Source organism: Mya arenaria, chromosome 3 (genome assembly GCF_026914265.1).
Source record: "Mya arenaria isolate MELC-2E11 chromosome 3, ASM2691426v1".
NCBI lineage: Eukaryota > Metazoa > Mollusca > Bivalvia > Myida > Myidae > Mya > Mya arenaria.
The window spans coordinates 52,322,926-52,346,547 of record NC_069124.1 but is presented as its reverse complement, the minus strand read 5'-3'; the positions used below and the strand labels follow the sequence as shown (position 1 = coordinate 52,346,547).

The 23,622-nt window shown below is 36.2% G+C and overlaps 1 protein-coding gene across 2 annotated transcripts in view; it reads left to right on the top strand.

Moving 5' to 3' along the window:
* The window catches only part of LOC128226836 (uncharacterized), a 53,185-nt gene extending 30,183 nt beyond the window's left edge, over nucleotides 1–23,002 (top strand). Inside the window, exons 6-23 of one of the 2 annotated variants that reach the window (XM_052936911.1) lie at nucleotides 1,507–1,609; nucleotides 2,273–2,341; nucleotides 2,671–2,836; nucleotides 3,118–3,200; nucleotides 3,685–3,768; nucleotides 3,936–3,988; nucleotides 4,738–4,815; nucleotides 5,335–5,395; nucleotides 5,911–6,025; nucleotides 6,417–6,484; nucleotides 8,833–8,950; nucleotides 9,630–9,745; nucleotides 10,143–10,339; nucleotides 11,059–11,164; nucleotides 12,337–12,363; nucleotides 16,603–16,659; nucleotides 17,827–17,916; nucleotides 21,688–23,002. In XM_052936911.1, coding sequence (XP_052792871.1) covers nucleotides 1,507–1,609; nucleotides 2,273–2,341; nucleotides 2,671–2,836; nucleotides 3,118–3,200; nucleotides 3,685–3,768; nucleotides 3,936–3,988; nucleotides 4,738–4,815; nucleotides 5,335–5,395; nucleotides 5,911–6,025; nucleotides 6,417–6,484; nucleotides 8,833–8,950; nucleotides 9,630–9,745; nucleotides 10,143–10,339; nucleotides 11,059–11,164; nucleotides 12,337–12,363; nucleotides 16,603–16,659; nucleotides 17,827–17,916; nucleotides 21,688–21,822 — 1,726 coding nt within the window. In that variant the 3' untranslated portion in view covers nucleotides 21,823–23,002. The remainder of the gene's footprint in view (nucleotides 1–1,506; nucleotides 1,610–2,272; nucleotides 2,342–2,670; nucleotides 2,837–3,117; nucleotides 3,201–3,684; nucleotides 3,769–3,935; nucleotides 3,989–4,737; nucleotides 4,816–5,334; nucleotides 5,396–5,910; nucleotides 6,026–6,416; nucleotides 6,485–8,832; nucleotides 8,951–9,629; nucleotides 9,746–10,142; nucleotides 10,340–11,058; nucleotides 11,165–12,336; nucleotides 12,364–16,602; nucleotides 16,660–17,826; nucleotides 17,917–21,687) is intronic. The other variant, XM_052936912.1, reaches the window with a different exon arrangement.
* The last annotated feature ends 620 nt before the right edge of the window (nucleotides 23,003–23,622 follow it).

Here is a 23,622-nt window from a genome sequence, read left to right as displayed (position 1 = left end):
ATAGCAAATGTCGCCCTTGCAAACAAACAATTAACCAGACTGAGGCATAACGCTTAAATACAGCATATATAAAACAAATAGCAAATGTCGCCCTTGCAAACAAACATTTAACCAGACTGAAGCATAACGCTTAAATACAGCATATATAAAACAAATAGCAGATGTCGCCCTTGCAAATAAACATTTAAAAAGACTGAGGCATAACGCTTAAATACAGCATATATAAAACAAATAGCAAATGTCGCCCTTGCAAACAAACATTTAACCAGACTGAAGCATAACGCTTAAATACAGCATATATAAAACAAATAGCAAATGTCGCCCTTGCAAATAAACATTTAACCAGACTGAGGCATATCGCTTAAATACAGCATATATAAAACAAATAGCAAATGTCGCCCTTGCAAATAAACATTTAACCAGACTGAAGCATAACGCTTAAATACAGCATATATAAAACAAATAGCAAATGTCGCCCTTGCAAATAAACATTTAACCAGACTGAGGCATAACGCTTAAATACAGCATATATAAAACAAATAGCAAATGTCGCCCTTGCAAATAAACATTTAACCAGACTGAGGCATAACGCTTAAATACTATATAAAACAAATAGCAAATGTCGCCCTTGCAAATAAACATTTAACCAGACTGAGGCATAACGCTTAAATACAGCATATATAAAACAAATAGCAAATGTCGCCCTTGCAAATAAACATTTAACCAGACTGAGGCATAACGCTTAAATACAGCATATATAAAACAAATAGCAAATGTCGCCCTTGCAAATAAACATTTAACCAGACTAAGGCATAACGCTTAAATACAGCATATATAAAACAAATAGCAAATGTCGCCCTTGCAAACAAACATTTAACCAGACTGAAGCATAACGCTTAAATACAGCATATATAAAACAAATAGCAAATGTCGCCCTTGCAAACAAACATTTAACCAGACTGAAGCATAACGCTTAAATACAGCATATATAAAACAAATAGCAAATGTCGCCCTTGCAAATAAACATTTAACCAGACTGAAGCATAACGCTTAAATACAGCATATATAAAACAAATAGCAAATGTCGCCCTTGGTAAACACGTTAAGGTAACAGCCTGGGCACTATTTTCAAATGCATTTTAATATTACATGTTAAACATTTTAAAGTCATCCTGGACCAACTTTTTAATCTTTCATGTGCATGGAAAACACACACGTCTAATACAAAAAACAATGACATATTTATGATTGACAATTTTTGTTGCAATAGAACAAATGAGTTTCTGTATTGACTTGAATGTGTGCTCTCTTTCGGGACACACAAAATGCTATTTATATGAAACACAGAGGCGGTATACATAATTTTTCTTCTGATATTGTCTGCTTATAAAATTGAGGCGTACCTTAAAGATTATAACTTCTTTACACCTATGTGGCCCAAATGGCATTGCATTATTCGAATTAGTTTAAATTTCGCCGCGTAAATTTGAAACCCTCCCTGTACAGGTACCTGAATGAGGACAAGCCGGACACCAGCCCCGAGGGCGTGAAGCATATCAAAAGGAGCACTGGCTCGGGCGAGGAGAGGGAGATACTCCACAAAACTAGTGTACGTTTGCTTCGTTAACGATTTCATACTGTATGCCGTGCTAGAGATTTGATACTTCAGAAACTATTGTACATTGCCTTTCTAACAATTTGATTTTCCACAAGTTAGCTATTTTATATTCATCAAATATTGTGTACATAGCCTCTTTAGCGTTTTCATACTTCAAAAATACAGTGTAATTTGCCTTAATAGCGATTTCATATTAAACACATCCAGTGTACCCGTGCCTTGTTAAAAAATCTTATACCACAACAATCTAGTTTACGCTATTTTGTTAGCAATTTTACATTACAAGGTATCATTAAATCGTAAACCACAACAATCTAGTTTACGCTATTTTGTTAGCAATTTTACATTACAAGGTATCATTAAAGATTTTGATGATCATGCCAAATGTTGCCTTATCGAAGTGACTACCTATGTTGCTAATAGAAGTCCACAAATATAGTATTTGTTTGTTTCTTTAGAACGATTTGTTCTGTTCGTTTGTTGCTACACATTTGCAAAAATAAATTTAAAATATGTAACTATGAGAATATATCACAATACATTTTGCATATTGATGCCTGCGCGTATGCAAAAAGTGTGAGATATCGCCTTATAAAGGGCAGCTTACAGTGTCAAATGATAATATACTCAGTGTATGTAGTACTTGTGTTTTAGCTCGGATATGACATGCGGTTGTCGTTGATCACCCAAACTGATTACCGGACCGAGGAGGACGTCCAAAGAGTAAGTAACCATTATACCCGTATGTCGAGGATTTAGAACAATAATACCAAACATAAGCAGCAGTTTGTGATATGCGTATTTTAATTATGTATTCACGTCTATCACCCTTTCTTAGCAATGGTCTGGGTGGTATTCAATGTGCAACAATATCTTCTTAGGACATACATCATTGACTTCACTCACTATAATGTTCAGCTATACAAAACAGATAATCCGATTAGCTACATCGTTATTAGATCCAGTTAAGATCAATATTAAATATCAGCCAAGATCTTGTGCCTATGTGTTTATTTCAAATGTATAGGTGGGTGTATTCATAATATTTTCAGGTTATGCAGATCCTGCGGGCGACGAAGGCGTTTAAGGACCTGTTTCCGGCGCAGCTGGAGGAGCAGCTTGCACGGGTGGTCGCATACGAGCAATACGATGGCCGCCGGATCATCGCACACCAGGGGAGAGACCCACAGAGATTCTACTTTGTTCTCACAGGAAAATGTACGTACAATACCGACATGGCTCGTAAGGTCTTTCGCGGTTAACTCGAAGGTCAAGCTCGTCATCTTGCGTGCTCTATGATGTGTGGTTCTTGGTTTGTCTCGTTATCATTAAGCTTTGATCACTGTAAAATGTAATTATTTTGGTTGCAGAGCTTGTTTCAGCTGGGTTCTTTTGGCTTTATTTTGCACTTCCATAAAATATCATTCTCAATGTCCATACACTTTGCTATTTTATGATGAAGGGTGACTTACACAATACATTAAACTGTGTATTTTCAGTATTAAAAGTTCGAGAGTATCGACTTCTGTCTGGCGTCGTTACCCGAGAAGAAGGGACCATTGAAAAAGGCTACACTACTGATGTAAGCTTAATGATTCGAAGGCAATAATTCGATTTCAAATCTGTTAATCATTGATTTAAAATACTATCGATTTCGCTATGTCGAACTCTTTTATCTCGATATTCCGTATTTGTCGACTCTTTTTGAATTTATTAGCTAGACGTGTTTTGTATTTCGGTTAAATCGAATGTTCGTTATATCGAAGCGTTCACCGAGGTCCTTACGACTTCGACATAGCGAGTTTCGTCTGTTTATCAATATGAAATGCCAAAATTGGTGTCAAACATACAAAAATAATGAATACTCACCCAACAACTTAGAACAAGAGATTTAATGGGGCGATAAAGAAGGACATGGTGTTTATAGTTTTAATGTTTTATAAGAGAACACCACTTTAGATTTTAAGTTCAATAATATAATGCATGAAGTATGTCATATCGATATACTGCAATGTTTTTGAAATATAGACCTAAAACATGTTGATTTGTTTTTGTTTCGTATTTAGCAAAAAGAAATGGCACATAACTGGCCGCGAGAACAACATCTTGTGTCCAAGGGATATGTGGAAGTGCTCGTCTTAGATAAAGATGTGAGTTAAAATGACTCTAAATGGATAAATTCATATTACATGCATTAAACATAATAGATGCCAACTCTAGAACTCTGATTTAATTACAACTGAAATAATTTCATTCTTAACTTTGAAACAACAGAGAACATTTCATAATCATATTTATGTTTATGTTGTATTTTCAGAATTTCTTAGACTTACTACATACATGTAAGGGACCTCCAATAGATTTCTTACAGTGAGTTGAATTGATTCTTTCTATAGTTTTAATCATCGCTACCCTTTTTATTTTAAATATAGAATATCAAAAGAAAGTATAAGCATTTAAACTAAGATATTTTTTTATTTAAGGCGCTTCCTGAACAACATTGCTTTTGATAACGTATAATTGTAAAAATATTTATTCATTTTATTTTATGTTAGCTCTATGCTTTGTTCTCTTGAATAAATATTTGTTTATGTTTGATATGCATATATGAATAATTGTCTCGGCCATCACGAGTACATGTCTTCAATGTTAATGACCAAAGCCAATATGCCTATTGGCCAATACATTTTGAAAGTTTGCAATTTCAATCTATTGGTAACCGCTTTAACAAAACAAAGGCACTCGGAACACCACGGCCCTTTTCCATAGAAAATAACCTCGGATGTATATGGTTTACAACGTTAGAATTATTTACATTTAACTACGCTGCAAGTAGATCGTGTAGTGATTTCATAAGAGCAGTTAAACCTAAGGACTTTACTCTTGGTAATCTTAATTATTTATGCAATGATGCACTTTACTGGCAATCAATTTGAACGTAGTAATACAAAATACACGTACAAACACTGCAATCAATACTAGTATCGTCTGATGTATCGGCATGCATCCGAGGTTGTTTTCGATTGAGAATGACCGAGGTGCTCCGAATGAGTACAAGGGAACACACACTTTTTTAGTAATTGAAACACGTACAGAATATATGATCATTTTTATTGCAGACGTCTAGACCTGTTCAAAGAGTTTCCCTGTGAGGAGTTTAGAAACAACAGCGAGGCAATAGACTTCAGATACTACGGGTGAGGAACGTGTACGGGGGCTGGCTTTAGTTTCGTAAAACAGAACGTTACAATGTCACATCGCTTGTGATATATCCAAAAACAAAACATACAACAACATTAAGAGCTCTACCAAGAAGTCAAATATTTATGTTTATTCACACATACATCTGTGATAAGAAATAGTATTTTTTAATAAAAAGTTGGAAAATTGTCAATATTTTATTTAGGAACAGGTATGTTATAAATCAGTATCATGAAACGAATCTTTTACTAAACAACAGTCACTGCTATCAGACTTAAAATAATTGATTTTAGCGGAATCTGTTAACGAAACGGTTTTACAGAACATCATTAACACATGTTTTATTGAAATATTATGTTTATTTTCTCTTCCCCACCCACACTTTCTGTAGAATGGATGACTAACATGTTGACACAGCTACTACAAGTAGTTTCTTTTGTACATGTAAGGCAACTTCAAAAGTCGTGTTTGATGCGACAAAACAAACGTCCTTAGACTGTTTTGATCTATTTCAGCCAGGACATTCTTCTAGTAAAAGACAGCAACAGAACACCATGGCTGTATGTTGTTAAAACGGTAAGTTGTATGTTCATATTTTTGTGATATACGAACACACACTTTTGTTAAGGATAACGGCTTTAATGTTGCATGGTACATATTAAAAATGTAAATATTTATTCATAGTTCAACGCAAGCGGACCACCAGTAAGTCATTCGTTTTCTGTTGGTCATATAGCACTCAAATTCTAGACCAATAAAGTGAGGTACAGTTACTTCGCTTTTCTGTGAATATTTACATACTAGTATGTTTTACTACTCCATTTGAGCCAAACACACGATGCAATTGGACTCATTTGATAGGATACATTCCATGCTGTATATTTCGTTGATAACAACCACTGAAGCCCAACTAATGAAATGTACTATACACATGACCTCTAGAATGGGCACTATTACTTCTATGCTTGTAGCCCAATAAACAGCATGGAGAGACTCCAACGTGTACCTCTGAATTATAACTGCTGTAATCACAATGTAGCTAGAATAGATGGGTATTGACTAAACTAATGCCTTATACCAACCACCTGCAGGGTCGGGTGAAGGTGGTGCGGCTACAAACTGTCATTGACGTACAAAACGACGATAAATTCGGCAGCCAGAGTACGGAGGAGCTTGGATGTGCCCGGCCCTTTAGTCACGCCAATGGTCAGTGCCAGCGGCAGGTTTTACACTAAAAATATGAAGGTCGAAAAACTGCTACTCAGTGTTCTTTGTGAAACAAGGTCAAAGAGAGCATTGTTTTCATGTAGACTATGACATAATACTCTATTATGTATTATTATTAACTCATCTTATTTTTGAGGAATGTTTTGAACACCGGTTTTAAAGCATATAACTGAAACGAATAGGTGTCACCTTTTTACATCTGACCCCGAACGCCTTTTCTTTAGTTTCGTTATAGTTGTATGTTGTTTTTACCTCTATTTATATGAGCTGAGAGTAGACTAACTTGAGGCTTGAACAAATCATCTGTTTCCATATTCACACACGTGTGTATACGATTGAGAGATTTATTCCAATCCTTTCAATGTTTCAGCAATGCTAGGATCTCTTCTAAAGCAACGAAAAATGAAAGCTATGAATGCAAACGTTACCCTTCCTGAGGTAAGCACTGTCAAGTGGCTGTGTTCAAAGGTGTAAACATTTAGACTTGAACGATTAGTATGTATATGAAACCACAAAATCTAGCTTTCTTTGACATTTTATATCTGAATACAGGATCAAGAAATTTGAATGAGTTGTGTTTAAACAGAAAGTGAATTTTTACGAACGTACATTAAAACTCAGTATTTAATGCAATGTTCATTAACATAATTACATATTTATGATCTGCATACTCCAAAGAATCTTGTGCGGGCAATTTGTTTACGAAAGTGAACTTGCACACAAAAAGTGTAGGCAAATATGTCTGTTAGTTTGTCGACAATGATATATGTACTTAAGTGTATTTTCATGCATTGCGGTATGTCCATGGTAAAATACCTCCGGAGAAACTTCTTGAGTAAATGCTTTCAATTTAAGAAAACAACAAAACAAATGCCATAGATAATGAGTTTGAAAGTACTGTCGTAAAAATGCATTTTTGTTAATAGTATGGGGACGTTTTTTGAATCATTTTATCTAAAATACATATTTATAACAAAGTATGCTGTCCTATTTATAAATGCATCCATACCGTAACGTTTTTCATAGTTTTCCGACATGTTTCGTAAATGTAGAATAACAAATACTATAAAGGAGACATTTAGAAGTCTACCAAACGTTTCCATTAATTCTGTAAATAAACAAACGCTTCAAGTTTACACACGAGCATATGATTTGTATACAGATAAAAACATATCGGCCTTAATAATTGAGTTTTCAATTAATAGCTACGTGGCCACGTATTCCTGTGTTAAAAAGGCGCCTTAATATCGCTTATTTAATTTTTGTCTGTACACAAATCATATGTTGTTGATTTTTCACCATGGAATTCTAATGAGTTAAACATAATACAAATGTAATTCATTAAACATGTTGTATCTATCATGTGTAAACCTATATTGTGCCTCTTTAAGGAGACAATACTTCTTTTGACTTGTATGTATACGTATTTACCATAAAAGGAGGTATTAGTATCCAAGTAAAAACCCATTTATCTTTTGTTTACAAAATTACTTTCTGCAAGTTATTTGTACCATAAGATGCATTGCCAGAACATTATCAATAAAGAACTTTGCTGAACAATTTCCTTTGAAATCAGGTGATTAAGAAACCCGAGTTTGTAAGATCAAAGACCGAGTACACATGGGCAGATCATCTTAAACGACGCGAGGCAGAAATAGGGACTAGTACCTTTGTTAATCCCGTAAGATGTGTGACCCCTACCTCAAAATCTAAAATTTGACCAGAAGATAAATTTGACTCCTTCACAATGCGTTCTGATTCGTTTAGATTGTTTTAAGCACAAATAATGTTAACATGTACAAATGAGGTGGTGTTTTTAAAAATGGAGTGTTAAAATTTAACTTCTTAAAGCTGCACTCTCACTCACAGACTGGCAGTTTGGGCAGTTTTTGTCTCAGAATCTGCTGATTTTGATATTAATGCCCTCAATACAGCCCTAAAAGATAACCAAAAGTTTCAGTTTTCTTTAAACGTTCGTAACGCGCTTAGCAATAAAATATCAATTTTCGGACGTAAATATGAATCACTACAATCTGATCTATTATAAGCAGTCTTGTATTACTGGTTTCCCGACTTTACGCAAAAAATGTCTCATTGCAAGACACAAAAAGTTGTCAAAACGTCCAATCTGTGAGAGTGCAGCTTTAAGACTACAAACTCTAACACTATGATTGAACACATCATTGGGGTTCACTACAGTAACTTGTTTGTTGCATCCTCGGCACTCCAGTGTACCTATATAATACCCTAGGCAAATCAACTGTAAAAAATCTCGTACTCATGAATAATTAACAAGGTGAAATCCAGCCACTTGATTGGTCGCATGAGACACACCTCATGTGGTGCGGAAATGGCCGAGAAAGTACGGATGTAATCTCGGTTTGAAATAATCCAATGAGATCACGGCTTACAAATCGTTTTTGGCAGGACATCAACTATAGGTAACGATACACTGTGGTGCCAAGGTTGTTTTTTTTGTCATTGGATATGTTTGTATGAGGTTGTTGTGAGGATAAGGAAAATAGCACATCCTTAAGATCAAGTCTTAATTTGTAAAATGGTTTAATCTATTATCTTGTTGCATAGTGAAAATGAGATTCAAATCACAATATCATTTTCGTATTAACGTCTAATATGTGTATTTAATATTCATTAAACTCTGCTGTGTAACATCTTCGCAACGTATGATTACAATTAGTTTTATTAATTCACTTTGTAACGGTTGGTTGTTCAAATTCATTTCATGGACAAGAATTAATTAACATGTCTTTCTTTTTTCATTACAGCTTATACGTTTTCCCCGGACGTCTGTGATCAACTTTAAGAGCCACGACGGGTCCCAAACGGAGCTCTCGCCCCATGTTTCGGAATCTACGGCAGTGGATGAGGACCTTAACGGGCATGGTGCGCCTATCTATCACTTGACATTGAATATCAAGATAGCTGTCAAACAGACTGACAGACAATATTGTTTATTGTTGTAGACATGTTAATAACAGTTTCTTGGCAAAACATGATATGCATTAGAAAATATTTAAAAATGGTCGCAACGATAGATGTCATACTACAAGGAAACAATTAAAAACAAAGAGGAAAAATGTTTCAAAATACAAATGATAAATATCAAAATCAAAACGTAAATGGTACATATCTGAATTAAAAGAATACTAGGAATTTAGAAGGTCTATATCATATACTATTTTAAAGTCTAAATCATATTATAAATCATAGAATTTCTTGTTTCAAAAAGAAATGCTTGGTTTATATATTAAAACTTTCTTGTCATGGCGTTGTTTTGCAATGTCAACTTTTCAATATCAAACGTCTTATTAATATATTTGCATACAGACCCTTTAAGTAAACAATTGTAATTATGTATATGCTTGTTGGATAATCTGTCTTCTTAAACAGCACACAACGATAGGTAAATACACGCGACTAGAAAATGGAAGTAACATACATCACAAGACGATCTTGTTGACATGACTCTCTGAACTTATCTCTTTTAAATGTTTTGAATGCTATAAATATAATGCGTAACCCGTAGAAAAATTGCTGACCACCGTATCATTCATTTATTCAGTACACGAAACAAATGGCGAAGCTACACATCCAAATCCTGGGAAGTTAGAAAACATAAAAGAAGACCCAGAAAATGTAAGCAGTACCGGAAGTGCTGTCACAGACAAATCCAAACACGTAAGTTAAAACAATCCCGCCCCTTTTTAACGTTCAGTCATTATGGTGGTGATATTGCTAAAACAAGTCAAAAGATTAGGGCAATGATCATGATTCTAAATAAGTTTATATAGCTGGTGAGTTGAACAACAAACATCACAATACTCACCTTATATCTTATATCTTTTTATACGCACTCCTTCACACACAATACAAAATTATACTATAATAAGCATCGAGTTCAGTTCACTTTTGTTATGCGAAATCTCTTTTAAACTACAAATAGTGAAACACTTTCATGTAACAAGCTGGTCATTTTGCTTGCGTTTGATCTTACAGTCACTCACCAAGATCATAGACAAACTTTGACGACTCGGTTTGTTTATGAAGTTCCTATTGCATTTTTGCAATGTTTCAGTTAAAGACCCCACATACCCCTAAGCTAGTTATAACTGCACCTACGCTGAAGCCCTCCTCACCCAAGAAAGGTCAGCCATACAGCCCCAACTCCCGGCGGAGCTCAGTGTCCTTCCTGCCGGCCATCAGTAGTAACCGCCGAGATGGCAACAGCAGGCGCAATAGCGACATTGTCCCACATGGAACATACCTGACTAGGTAAATGGTTTACGTCTATATAGTTTACTTATAAAATGTCATAGCCATATATTTATTATATATAAAGTTGTTGGGAAAAGGTTTTAAATACATAATGAAAGGTAGTGACATTCTGCAAATTCTAATTCTAAGGTTATATCGACATCAAACAAAGGGACGCAATCATCTCATACAATATTGTATACGCGTGCGCCAGTAATGGGCATATTGAACCAATTCGGATTAGACTACTTAATCTTACATGACTGGCAGTGAATCAAAGCATGGCTATACCTTATAGGTTTTGAAGCTTTATGAGTTGTGATTTCAAAAACAGGCTGAATATGCTTGATTTACTTGATGTACGTTTTTGTTTACATTTTTACATTATAGAAACGTAACTATTTCTAACATTGTTTAATTATTAGAACACAATTGGATCTTTTCCCATATTCGCTGTTGTGGTCGCGTGCAAATTGATCAATTTGCTATAGAGTATATAGGACATTTAATTCGTGGTCTGTGATCTTTATAACGACGTTCGCATGATAATGTCTTTATAACAACGGTTTTTTTTAAGTATTTTAAAGACTATTCAACAACTTAAAACTAAAAAAAAATAAGTACGCGTGGTATCCCTCAGACACCACACACTATAACAAGCTCAACTGCGTTCATACCCCCATTATGAAACCAATCACGCAGTTCATTCCTTAAATAATAATTGTGAATTATTACAGGGAACAGACCGAGTTTGACCCAGTTTACAAAAAGAGGTCCAAGAAAGACGTAGTACAGCGCGAAACACACTTGCAACTTGATCTTCTCAAACCAGGGGATATCTTTGTGAGTTATCTATCTTTGTGTGCCCCTTATGTGTGCAGTGAATATATAGCTAGACACACCAATATAACCTGAAAGCTTCTTACTGTTAATGTTCCAATCATGTTTCATACCATACTTTGTATTGAATAAAGGAGTCCGTTTCAAAATCTAAATCGTAAAAAAATCTAAGTCGTAAATGGAAATTATCTATTAGGGGCGTGGTTTTATTATTTTACTATATATTTGTACTAATTGAGCTTTAGTCAAAATTGAAATTGAACACGGCGTTTGGAAATTAATTATACACATTCGACGTATTGCCATTTGAGACGTTTATTTACGTTTAAAGGGACTGTTTCACAGACTGGCACCAAAAATTTTTTTTTTTCTGTAACGAATCTCAGGACAATTATTTAATAGAATATGTTACGCTTTGATATCATAATTGTAAAAAAGTACCAAAATGTAAAAAAGAAATTGTGTCGAAGACTGGGTTCGAATCCGCGTCGCTAAAATTGAAGTCCAGCGTCTTACTCACTGAGCTACAAAGGCTTATACTAATCGGGTGACATAGTAAAGCTATAGACCTACCTCGGTAATAATATCACGTGATAACACCGACTAGCCAATCACGCATAAGGAATGAATTCTACCTGGTAGACATACCCAGTAATCCTTTTTAACGGAAAAATACGAAATAACTGCTAAACTTAAATAAATTGTAAACTATGTGGTACTTCAGTTAGTAAGTTCCAATGCATTGTACACATCGATGCCAAGTTTATGTCAGTTTTCGACAATTTTCTTTTTTTCCCGCTATTTTATCATATGTGAGACAGCCCCTTTAAGATAATTGAAGTGTTACAACTAAAATCATCCTTTATTGAACCATAGTCGTATTCATGAAACAAATAGTATCAAACCATAGGTAGCGATGTCCGGTTGGATGGTGAATTCATTTTTATATAATTATGAATATCAACTATTATATATGATGTATACTTATACCATTTTTTCATCATCCTGCCATATATGTATCAAACATTTGCTTAGCCAAATATTGTATTGCTTAATTAAATGAAATATTCAATAGGCATATAAACGTTATTTACTTTATGCTATTTTCCCTATTTCACAACATAGATGGAACCTTTAAAAAGTAAACTCATGTGTATGTTTTAAATATTACTAAGGTTGGACAGGCTTATCTATGGGCAAAGGTACCCTTTCTGATTCTAGGTTGAGGTGCTTTACATACATGTAAAAGTTGTTTTTAATATAGCAACTAGTATATGTTAAATGTTAATATAGCATGGGTTTAGTCTTGTGTAGATCAATTAGTGGTGTAGTACCATTCATGCAATCATAATTTGTTGTTGTTTTATCATTTGAACTGTTAACAATACTTCTAATGAAATTAATATGTTAACTATTGTTCGAGGATACAAAACGTTATGTAATATGGTGAATAACATTCACTCAACAATAGATATACGGACTCGTTTTGTTTTAACACTATTTGCAATCAATCGAAACACCTTGGTCATTATCCCGAAGCTTGACGGAATTGGCCGAGTTGATCCGATTAGTTTGCAATGTAACTAGTCATTGTCTTAAAGCGTTAAAGTGGTTGGCCCTTGTTATATGATATGGCACTGATATATTTGGCTCCAAATAACATTTTAAATGCTTTATCTCACCCTCGAAAGCACAATTTTAAACTGTGACTATGAAAAAGTAACCAATACCTAATGCTTGAAGAAAGATATGACTTTCATGCATATTTTCGCTCGGTTGGTATGGAAATAACACAACCACTTGAAATTTATTGACTGTTAACTTGTCAAATAACAGGATAATGCCTTTCTAAGACCGAGTATCTAAGTAAGAATGGTTTATAACTCCATTCGGAAACCTTAACTCTATATCTAATATCATTTACCGTTTTTTCCACCATCTCCTCCAAGTCAGTATTCCACCATCTCATTCACGTTAGCATTTCACCATATCCAAGGTGTCAGCATTCCAACATATCTTTGGCGTCAGCATTCCAACATATCCTTCGCGTCAGCATTCCAACATATCCTTGACGTCAGCAGTCCAACGTATCCTTGGCGTCAGCATTCCAACGTATCCTTGGCGTCAGCATTCCAACGTATCCTTGGCGTCAGCATTCCAACATATCCTTGGCGTCAGCATTCCAACATATCCTTGGCGTCAGCATTCCAACGTATCCTTGGCGTCAGCATTCCAACGTATCCTTGGCGTCAGCATTCCACCATATCCCTGACGTTAGCATTCCACCATAGCCCTGACGTTAGCATTCCAATATCTCCTTTACGTCTGCATTCGATCATCGTCCTCACGTCAGCATTCCACCATCACCTTCACGTCTGCATTTCAACATCTCCGTCGCGTCAGCATTCCACCATCTCCTTTGCGTCAGCATTCCATCATATTCCTCACGTCAGTGTTCCACCATTTCATTCAAGTCAGCATTCAAACATCTCCTACATGTCAGCATTAAACCATCTGCTACACGACAGCATTACACCATTTCCTACAGGTTTACATTCCACCATATCATATGTGTCAAAATGCCATCTCCTTCACATCAGCATTCCAACATCTCCTTCACGTCAGCATTCAATCATCTCCTTGGCGTCAGCATTCCAACATCACCTTCACGTTAGCATTCCGCCATCTCCTTGGCGTAAGCATTCCAACATCTCATTCACGTCAGCATTTCACCATATTCTGTACGTCAACATTCCACCATTTCTTTCCTGTCATCATTCCACCATTTCCTTCACGTCAACATTTCAACATTACCTCCAAGTACACAATCCACTATACCACCGTCTCCTACACGTCAGCATTTCACCATTTCCTACACGTCAACATTTTACCATGTCATTCACGTCTGCATTCCAGCATCTTATCCACGTCAGCATTACACCATCTCCTTCACGTCAGCATTACACCATCTCCTTCACGTCAGCATTACACCATCTCCATAACGTCAGCCTTCCATTATCTCCTTCGCGTCAGCATTCCACCATCCCTTTCAAGCCAGCAATTTGATTTACAGTCTAAGATGATAATAAATGACAGCACATGTACAGTGTATATAAGATATACTACTTTCAAATTGCTTAGTAAAATTGGGAATTAATGTATGAAGTTTCATTTAAATAGAACTTAAAGTACTCTCGAGTTTGTTTACAAGTTAACAATTTAAATCTGTTTCATGATACTTCGGGATATCACACTTTATGTTCTATTTTGAGGAAACCCATATCTGTTTTTATTTCATTACTGTTAACTTTTCGTCTAGAGTATTGCATGAAGCAAATATAGAATATGGCAACAGGAAAAAAGTCTGTTCATTATGCATCAGTCAATTGTAACCACGGTCCCCCCAGGTCCGGGGAATAGCGGGGACTTTGACTTTCGGTCCATCCAACCCCGGGTAAAATCCCGCCCTGCGGGAATGAACTGATGGTAAAATCCCCGCAAAATGCCCCCGAACCCCAGGGACCCAACGTTAGGCCCATTCACCGCTGTATTTTGCGTGAAGACAAAACTACGGCATTCACCCGGCACTGCGGGGCCACCTGATAGGTAAAAACACGGCGCTTTTCCCCGTTATCCCTGGTATACCCCCGGACCTGGCGGGGGGCGTGGTTACAATTGACTGGTGCATTTTGTTTTCTGACTCCGTATCACTTGCTTGCGTAAAGATACAGTCCACTCAACCTTCGGTCTCGTGAGATATGGACTTAAGGGAAGCAACTCGAGAGATACAGCCCCACAGATCAACCGACCAACATATTACAATACATATATCCTAATGAAAGCACTAAAATAGTTGAAAGGCTTAAGGTTCGACAAGCGTGTTTTACTTTTTACAATTCTGATCACAAGTAATAACTCATCAATCCAAAACAACTTTTGAGTGGCCCAAAACTCTAGCTGGTAAGTGCATGTCATCACTTAAGCATAGGTAATATTAAATTATATTTTTTAAACATATACCTAGTTTCATAACAGTAAGTGATAAAAGTAATAAACTGAAACCCGATATTGGCTAAGGACGTTTTGACTATTTGTAATGGATAAAGTAAGGCAGGGTCTTTTAGGCAACGCATTTCCATTTTCTGCGTTATTGTCTATTTACCTCGTTTCCTCGCTAAGATTTAATTAAGATTCTTCGGCTTGCTTTCAAATTCACATAAACGTTGCAATCGTATCTAAATAAAATGGTCTTTTAATTCGAACTATTTTCAACCGTCCCATTTTGTCACCCCGGCGCAATAATTCTTTTAACTTGTTTGGTAAAACAAAATCTGACAATACCTGATTTTGATTTGGGATTCTAAAGTCTGTAGGCTTGGAGCTTCAACCTAACACAGTAGTTTAGCTTTTTTCCTGTTTCTTTAGACACATTAAACGGATTTTTTTTGCTCCTTTGATTTAGACTTCAAACATAACCTAGTAATGTTCTCTATTCTTATCATATCTTTCAATATTGGTTTCCTCGCTATCTTTATTGTCATTTTCTGTTCATTTTGCACCGTTATATTCTAACATGTATTAACAACTTCACTAACATACCGCCGATTCAGGGTTTAGCAGGCGTGTCGGCAATGTTTCGTACTATGTACCCATTAAGAGACAGACACGGTGTAAGTGGTTTCATTGTAGGAATGTTTCACTCCCAAATTGTTACCGTACCTTTGCTTGCACACGTGGTCCTACATAGCTTACAGCTGCACTCTCAAATATTGACAGTTTTAACATTTTTGTAGAGTTTGTTTCGGTCATATAAGATAGCTCACAATGGAACAGATCTCAATTGTAAAAAAAAATTTTTTTCAGCAGTCTTGTATCACTAATTTTCAGACATTTACACAAAAATTGGCTCATTCCAAGACAAAAAATAAAAAGATATAAACGGTCAATTCGTGAGAGTGCTGCTTTAAATTCCAAATTCATGTATTCATGTATTATTAAAAGAAAGCGTATGCGTTTCAGATACGAAAAGGCATGCCAATGTAAAAACAAAGATGTACATTTGCTCTCTCATATAGTATTACATTTGCACGTGTATTTTGCACACAACTCTTTATACACACTGCACGGGCTTCTTATTTCGTAAAAATGCATTTACAAGCATTTTAGAAATAACTTATTATCTGGATACTCATGCGAACAGTTTCCGAATTTAAGTAATTTTTTATTTTACTTTTTACACACAAAGGATTATTAATCACAACATTTTAACGTGGCTAAAAGTGTTCTATATTATTGAGAAAACAGCTTGGTATTAGGATAAATATTGCTGGCGAGTTACTATGTTGAAAATATCAGTGTAATGTTTCATGATATAAATATAGTCATAATAATGTTGGTTCAGGTTTAATTCGCAGGGCTAACTATAGTTTTGTCATCAACAGGGTTTGGAGCACATGGAGCCCCAGGCCCTAGCATCCGAAGCCCATGGAGTGTCTTTGGTAAGTAGCTCACTTCCTGTTTGTCAGAACATGGTCAAATATGGGTTTGTGCATAATACATGTTTTACAATTTTATAAATCATAGGTCAAGCCATATGTGCACGCTTTCTACATTGTTAGTGTTTAAAGGGACTCGCTCGTGATTTAATTACGAAATCTAGTGTCGCACATCATTCGGAAGTCTGAAATTAAGATACCAAAAGCTGGAACTCTTCAGCAAATGTTGATTTTAGTTCAAATATCATCTTTGAAGACCACAATTTTCATTAGCGTTAAAGGCGGCTTTTTTGTTGCGTGATTGGTTGATTGGTATTATCTCGTGGTGTTATCAATGTATTGTTAAACGGTCACAATATCCATTACATTTGGCTTTGTGACCTAGTGGTAAAGGCGTCGGTTTATCTTTTTTTCTTAACTATACTGGCGTAGGTTCGTACCCCTTAAAAACAAAATAACTTTTTATACTATTATTAGATTCTTTCTGTAATTTCGATATCATAGAGTATAATGATTATAAACTAAATGTTTTCAGATGCATTTACGGGGAAATTCATTTTTGGTCCAAAACATGAGCGAGTTCCTTTAATATACAACAATAGCTATAGCCTTTTCTATAAACAAACCATTCACTGTCACAAAATACAACTTAATACTTTTAAAATGTACGTCAACTGAATTACAGTCACAAATTTATAACAATGTGCGTTTGTTGTGTGTATGAAGCAAAGCTGTATATACTATGTAGGGTGTTTTTGTTGGCAAAAAACTAGTTTTGGTTTTATACTGGATTCACGAACTGGGTATTTGTTGTTTCAATCTCAAATAAAATAAAAACCAGTGTTATCGCTGAAAAAACACACACAACAACATGGCGGACAGTGATCCAAGACCTGTGTTGAAAAACAACTTAGGTAAAACAGGCATGCGACCATCTGCTGTATCATTGGGTTGAATAAATTAAGAAATAACGGCTAAATGCAGAGGCTCCATCATGTTGTTGAAGCTGTACACAAAACCATGCATGTGTTACTTCGAGCAAAACTTTCGAATTAGGTTACCAAAACTGCACCTAGTTTGGCATCAACATAAACGCCCTGAGTATGTTTTAAAACACAAACACACGGGATTTGGGGGTGGTATTTATATTTGGATATCGATATTTTTCAGATAAGCGATGGTGCTGAAATCATCAAAATCAGCAAACGGTTCTTTCTACAGCATGCGAAAAACAACACGATGTTGAAAGTAGAGACAATGGTATGAGGCAGTAATAAACATAGCGAAACCCCGAAAACCACGGAAAACCCGAAAAACCCGTTTAAAAATGAAAGGTGTTACGGCATACAATCCACGAAAACAATGAAGTATTAAATCCAGGCGAACTAACCACCCCGAATACTCTATTGTATGTAATAATGAACATTTACGGGTTTTTAGGGGTGTCCGTGATTTTCAGGTTTTCTGTGATTCAACCGACCGAGTAATAACCATGTTTTAGTGTATGCTTTATGTTATGAGGATTTGACTCAGATATGCATTAGGAGTTGTATCCCTTTCATTGCATAAAAATTATAGCTTCGTATTGATTTCGCCAAAAATATGTTGAATTAGTTATTGTTATACAACCTTAACTAAATAACTTATGTACTTACTAATCACAATAATTATGTTTGTGAGTGTTACTTAGAAAAAGCAATGGTTCTAATACTAATCTCGTTATATTAAGAGCCTGGCGCCGGTATAACTTAGTTCTTCCCACGTAACTTTACAACTTGCACTCGTGAATAAGGATAGTGTCCTTGTATGTTTAACATTAGCATACGAAGTATTAAATGTTTCCTCTTGCTTCAAGATGTGCCGTTACGATATGTAAACCACAGTGGCTTGATGACAAAGGCTCATTAAAGTCATAATGAATCAGTTCAACTAGCCAAAGTTATATTTACACATTATATACCTGGCTCATAGATGCAGTGGCCGGACGGGAACCACCAGAACACTCAACCTTTTCCGATGGTTCCCGTTCTACGGCCGCTTTCGCTTATCGATGAAGGCGATCCGGGTACTACGTCATTTTGACAGAACAATGCCTAGGAAGCGGTTGTAATAATTCGCATTTTGAAGCCGTTTACTGATTCTCTCGACAAGGATACTGGTGTTAACATGTAAATAACCGGCCACTGCATCTATGAGCCTGGTATAATGTTTGTATCTTACGAAGAAGTTATAATTTTCAGCGAGAATTGGTCTTTGTTTACATTTTCGCCGGGCAAACATTTTATACTTGTTTCATATTACAGTATAGGGAACTTTTAAAATTTGTCAAATCTCATTTTATGTTTAATGCAATGTACTACATTGATGATATACATGTTCAAGTATGTGTAAAATATAATTTTGGCTAGTTGAACTGATTTATTATAACTTTAATGAGCCTTTGTCATTAAGCAACTGTGTTGTAAACATCCTGAAGCAACATTTGTCAGTGCAACACACATTCAACGAATCAAACACACGTCCAGTATTTGGGCGTAGTGTCAGTGCTACACAAATGTAGCAAACCCCTCATACGTCCAGTATTTGGGCATATTGTCAGTGCTACACAAATATAGTAAATCCCACACACGTCCAGTATTTGGGCATATTGTCAGTGCTACACAAATGTAGCAAACCCCTCATACGTCCAGTATTTGGGCATATTGTCAGTGCTACACAAATGTAGCAAATCCCACACACGACCAGTATTTGGGCATATTGTCAGTGCTACACAAATGTAGCAAATCCCACACACGACCAGTATTTGGGCATATTGTCAGTGCAAAACAAATGTAGCAAATCCTACACACGTCCTGACTTTTGGGCATATTGTCAGTGCTTCACAAATGTAGCAAATCCCACACACGACCAGTATTTGGGCATATTGTCAGTGCAAAACAAATGTAGCAAATCCTACACACGTCCTGACTTATTGGCATATTGTCAGTGCTACACAAATGTAGCAAATACCACACATGTCCTGACTTTTGGGCATATTGTCAGTGCAAAACAAATGTAGCAAATCCTACACACGTCCTGACTTTTGGGCATATTGTCAGTGCAAAACAAATGTAGCAAATCCTACACACGTCCTAACTTTTGGGCATATTGTCAGTGCAAAACGAATGTAGCAAATCCTACACACGTCCTGACTTTTGGGCATATTGTCAGTGCAAAACAAATGTAGCAAATCCTACACACGTCCTGACTTTTGGGCATATTGTCAGTGCTTCACAAATGTAGCAAATACCACACACGTCCTGACTTATTGGCATATTGTCAGTGCTACACAAATGTAGCAAATACCACACACGTCCTGACTTATTGGCATATTGTCAGTGCTACACAAATGTAGCAAATCACACACACGTCCTGACTTTTGGGCATATTGTCAGTGCTTCACAAATGTAGCAAATCACACTCACGTCCTGACTTTTGGGCATATTGTCAGTGCATCACAAATGTAGCAAATCACACACACGTCCTAACTTTTTGGCATATTGTCAGTGCTTCACAAATGTAGCAAATCACACACACGTCCTGACTTTTGAGATAGTGTCAGTGCTACACAAATGTAGCAAATACCACACACGTCCTGACTTTTGGGCATATTGTCAGTGCTTCACAAATGTAGCAAATACCACACACGTCCAGTATTTGGGCATAGTGTCAGTGCTACACAAATGTAGCAAATACCACACATGTCCTGACTTTTGGGCATATTGTCAGTGCAAAACAAATGTAGCAAATCCTACACACGTCCTGACTTTTGGGCATATTGTCAGTGCAAAACAAATGTAGCAAATCCTACACACGTCCTGACTTTTGGGCATATTGTCAGTGCAAAACGAATGTAGCAAATCCTACACACGTCCTGACTTTTGGGCATATTGTCAGTGCAAAACGAATGTAGCAAATCCCACATACGACCAGTATTTGGGCATATTGTCAGTGCAAAACAAATGTAGCAAATCCTACACACGTCCTGACTTTTGGGCATATTGTCAGTGCTTCACAAATGTAGCAAACGCCACACACGTCCAGTATTTGGGCATATTGTCAGTGCTACACAAATGTAGCTAATCCCACACACGTCCGGCATATGGGCATAGTGTCAGTGCTACACAAATGTAGCAAATCCCACACACGTCCAGTATATGGGCATAGTGTCAGTGCTTCTGAAATGTAGCAAACGCCACACACGTCCAGTGTTTGGACATATTATCAGCGCTACACAAAGCAGGCAATCCCTCACTCGGTCAATATTTGGGCATAATGTCAGTGCTACACAAAGCAGCAAATACCACACACGTCCAGTATTTGGGCATATTGTCAGTGCTACACAAATGTTGCAAATCCAACACACGTCCAGTATTTGAGCATATTATCAGTGCTACACAAATGTTGCAAATCCCTCACACGTCCAGTATTTGGGCATATTGTCAGCGCTTCACAAATGTTGCAAATTCTTCACATGTCCAGTATTTGGGCATATTGTCAGTGCTTCACAAATGTTGCAAATCCCACACACGTCCAGTATTTGGGCATATTGTCAGCGCTTCACAAATGTTGCAAATCCCTCACATGTCCAGTATTTGGGCATATTGTCAGTGCTTCACAAATGTTGCAAATCCCACACACGTCCAGTATTTGGGCATATTGTCAGTGCTTCACAAATGTTGCAAATCCCACACACGTCCAGTATTTGGGCATATTGTCAGTGCTACACAACTGTAGCAAATCCCTCACATGTCCAGTATTTGGGCATATTGTCAGCGCTTCACAAATGTTGCAAATCCCTCACATGTCTAGTATTTGGGCATATTGTCAGTGCTTCACAAATGTTGCAAATCCCACACACGTCCAGTATTTGGGCATATTGTCAGTGCTACACAACTGTAGCAAATCCCACACACGTCCAGTATTTGGGCATATTATCATTGCTAAACAAAGCAGCTTATCTCTCACATGTTATACTTTGCCATATTGCAGCAACGCGAGTACATGAGCGCAGACGAGGCGAAAACTGTGATGTACAACAAGGAGACATGGCGACAATACAAGAACGTGTTGTTACAGCGGACTGTGAGTAGTCTGACCAGAAATCAAACCGAGAGGGTCCCTTGACGACAGGGTGTGCTTTACAGGACTCGTGATATAGATTGCACGGTCATACATCTCGTTTGTTGTCCTACGTTGAGCCAATTTTGATGTTATGTCTGTGTTGCAATGCTATTAAACAAATATGCAGAACATTCTGTTGTATCGGGACTGTGATAATCTTTTCATTGTGATAATCGTGTTTTGTTGTGATATTTTTGTTGTTTTTTACTTGGAATTGTTGCAATTTATCACCATTTTGATTATACACAATGAATTTTGAAATCAACAAATATCAGAGAATATTGCAATGAAATTGCTGTTTAAGTTTGTGTAATTATTTCAAAACGCGATTTGGTTTTTTATATGTGCAATAAAATATAAATGTATGTCGTATAAATGGACCGGCGTTATTAAAGCCAATGAAATGTTACCCACTCGTCTGCCAAAATGGAGTTTATGCAACAAATATGTGGTATATGCTGCCATAGTAAATGCCGATAGAAATAAAAGAAATACAATCATTACAATTTATGTGTTATCATTATCGTCGAATTCGGATTTCTACGTCGTATAAAACAACTTTGTAATAACGTTTGGTAAAATGTACGAGTTATGTGCTGTTTTTTCGATAAGCACTTTTAATATATTCACTTTTATGTTTTTATCTGATATGCACTTCTTTTTTCGCAACTCATTAAAGCTGCACTCTCACAGATTGAACTTTTTGTTATTTTTTGTATTGGAACGAGCCAATTTTTGCGAAAATTCATTGAAACCAGTTAAATAAGACTGCTGACAAAAATAAGATCGCAGAGTTTTTGTATTCAAGTTCAAAAATTGATGTTTTATGCATTTTTTTAAACCGTTGGTTTATGACATAACACATTAATTTTCGAACGGAAATATGAAAATCCACGATCTGATTTTTTGTCAGCAATCTTTTATCATTGGTTTGCAGATATTTACGCCAAGATTTGCTCTTTCCAAGAAAAAAAAGGTGTAAAATGGTAAATCTGTGAGAGTGCAGCTTTAAGACTGATAATCTGCATAATATATGTGTATATATCTGTACGATCTTGTATAAAATTAGGTATGTAAATTTGCTTTTACGCATACAGATCTTGTTGGTACTTGTGTAGTACCTTTCGAACTGCATAATAATATGCGTTTCATCTTGTGATTTTAGCTAATAAAAATGTTAATACCATGAAATCGTGTTTAGTTACACAAAACATGCATTTCCCTGTTTCGAGTTACATAGGGCATAACTTTTCCCGTTTCGAGTTGTCTAGGGCATTACTTTTCCTTAAAATTGTCATGCATGCCCTTGTTTCTTTGACATTTAATTTCCCCATCATCCAGACTTTGGAAAATAAACATTCCCAATTTTAAAAGATATTTACCACTGCATACTAAATAAGGCAAGCTGACTTATTACTCCATTAATCAGAATAGGGATATTTATGAACAGTGATGGAATACCCAGTTATCTGCCTTCGCTATGCAAAGAAAAATGTCGACAGTAACAAAGACGGTGTAACAATTATAATTGAAATCTTGCCTTGTAATGACAATGCACTCACTATTTAAACATAAGTAACTGCCGAGGCAATATACAAACGAACTTTGTGAATCTTTAATTGATAGGAATTTAAAATTAGTTTTTTCTCTCTCTCACGCACGCACGCACGCACGAACGCACGCACGCACACACACTGAATATTCCATTTGAAACAGAATATTCATTAAAATAAGCTGCTTGAGCGCTCTTAAGATTTTGAACCATGGAAACAAAATAATTTTGGTACAGCTGTACCATAGTCA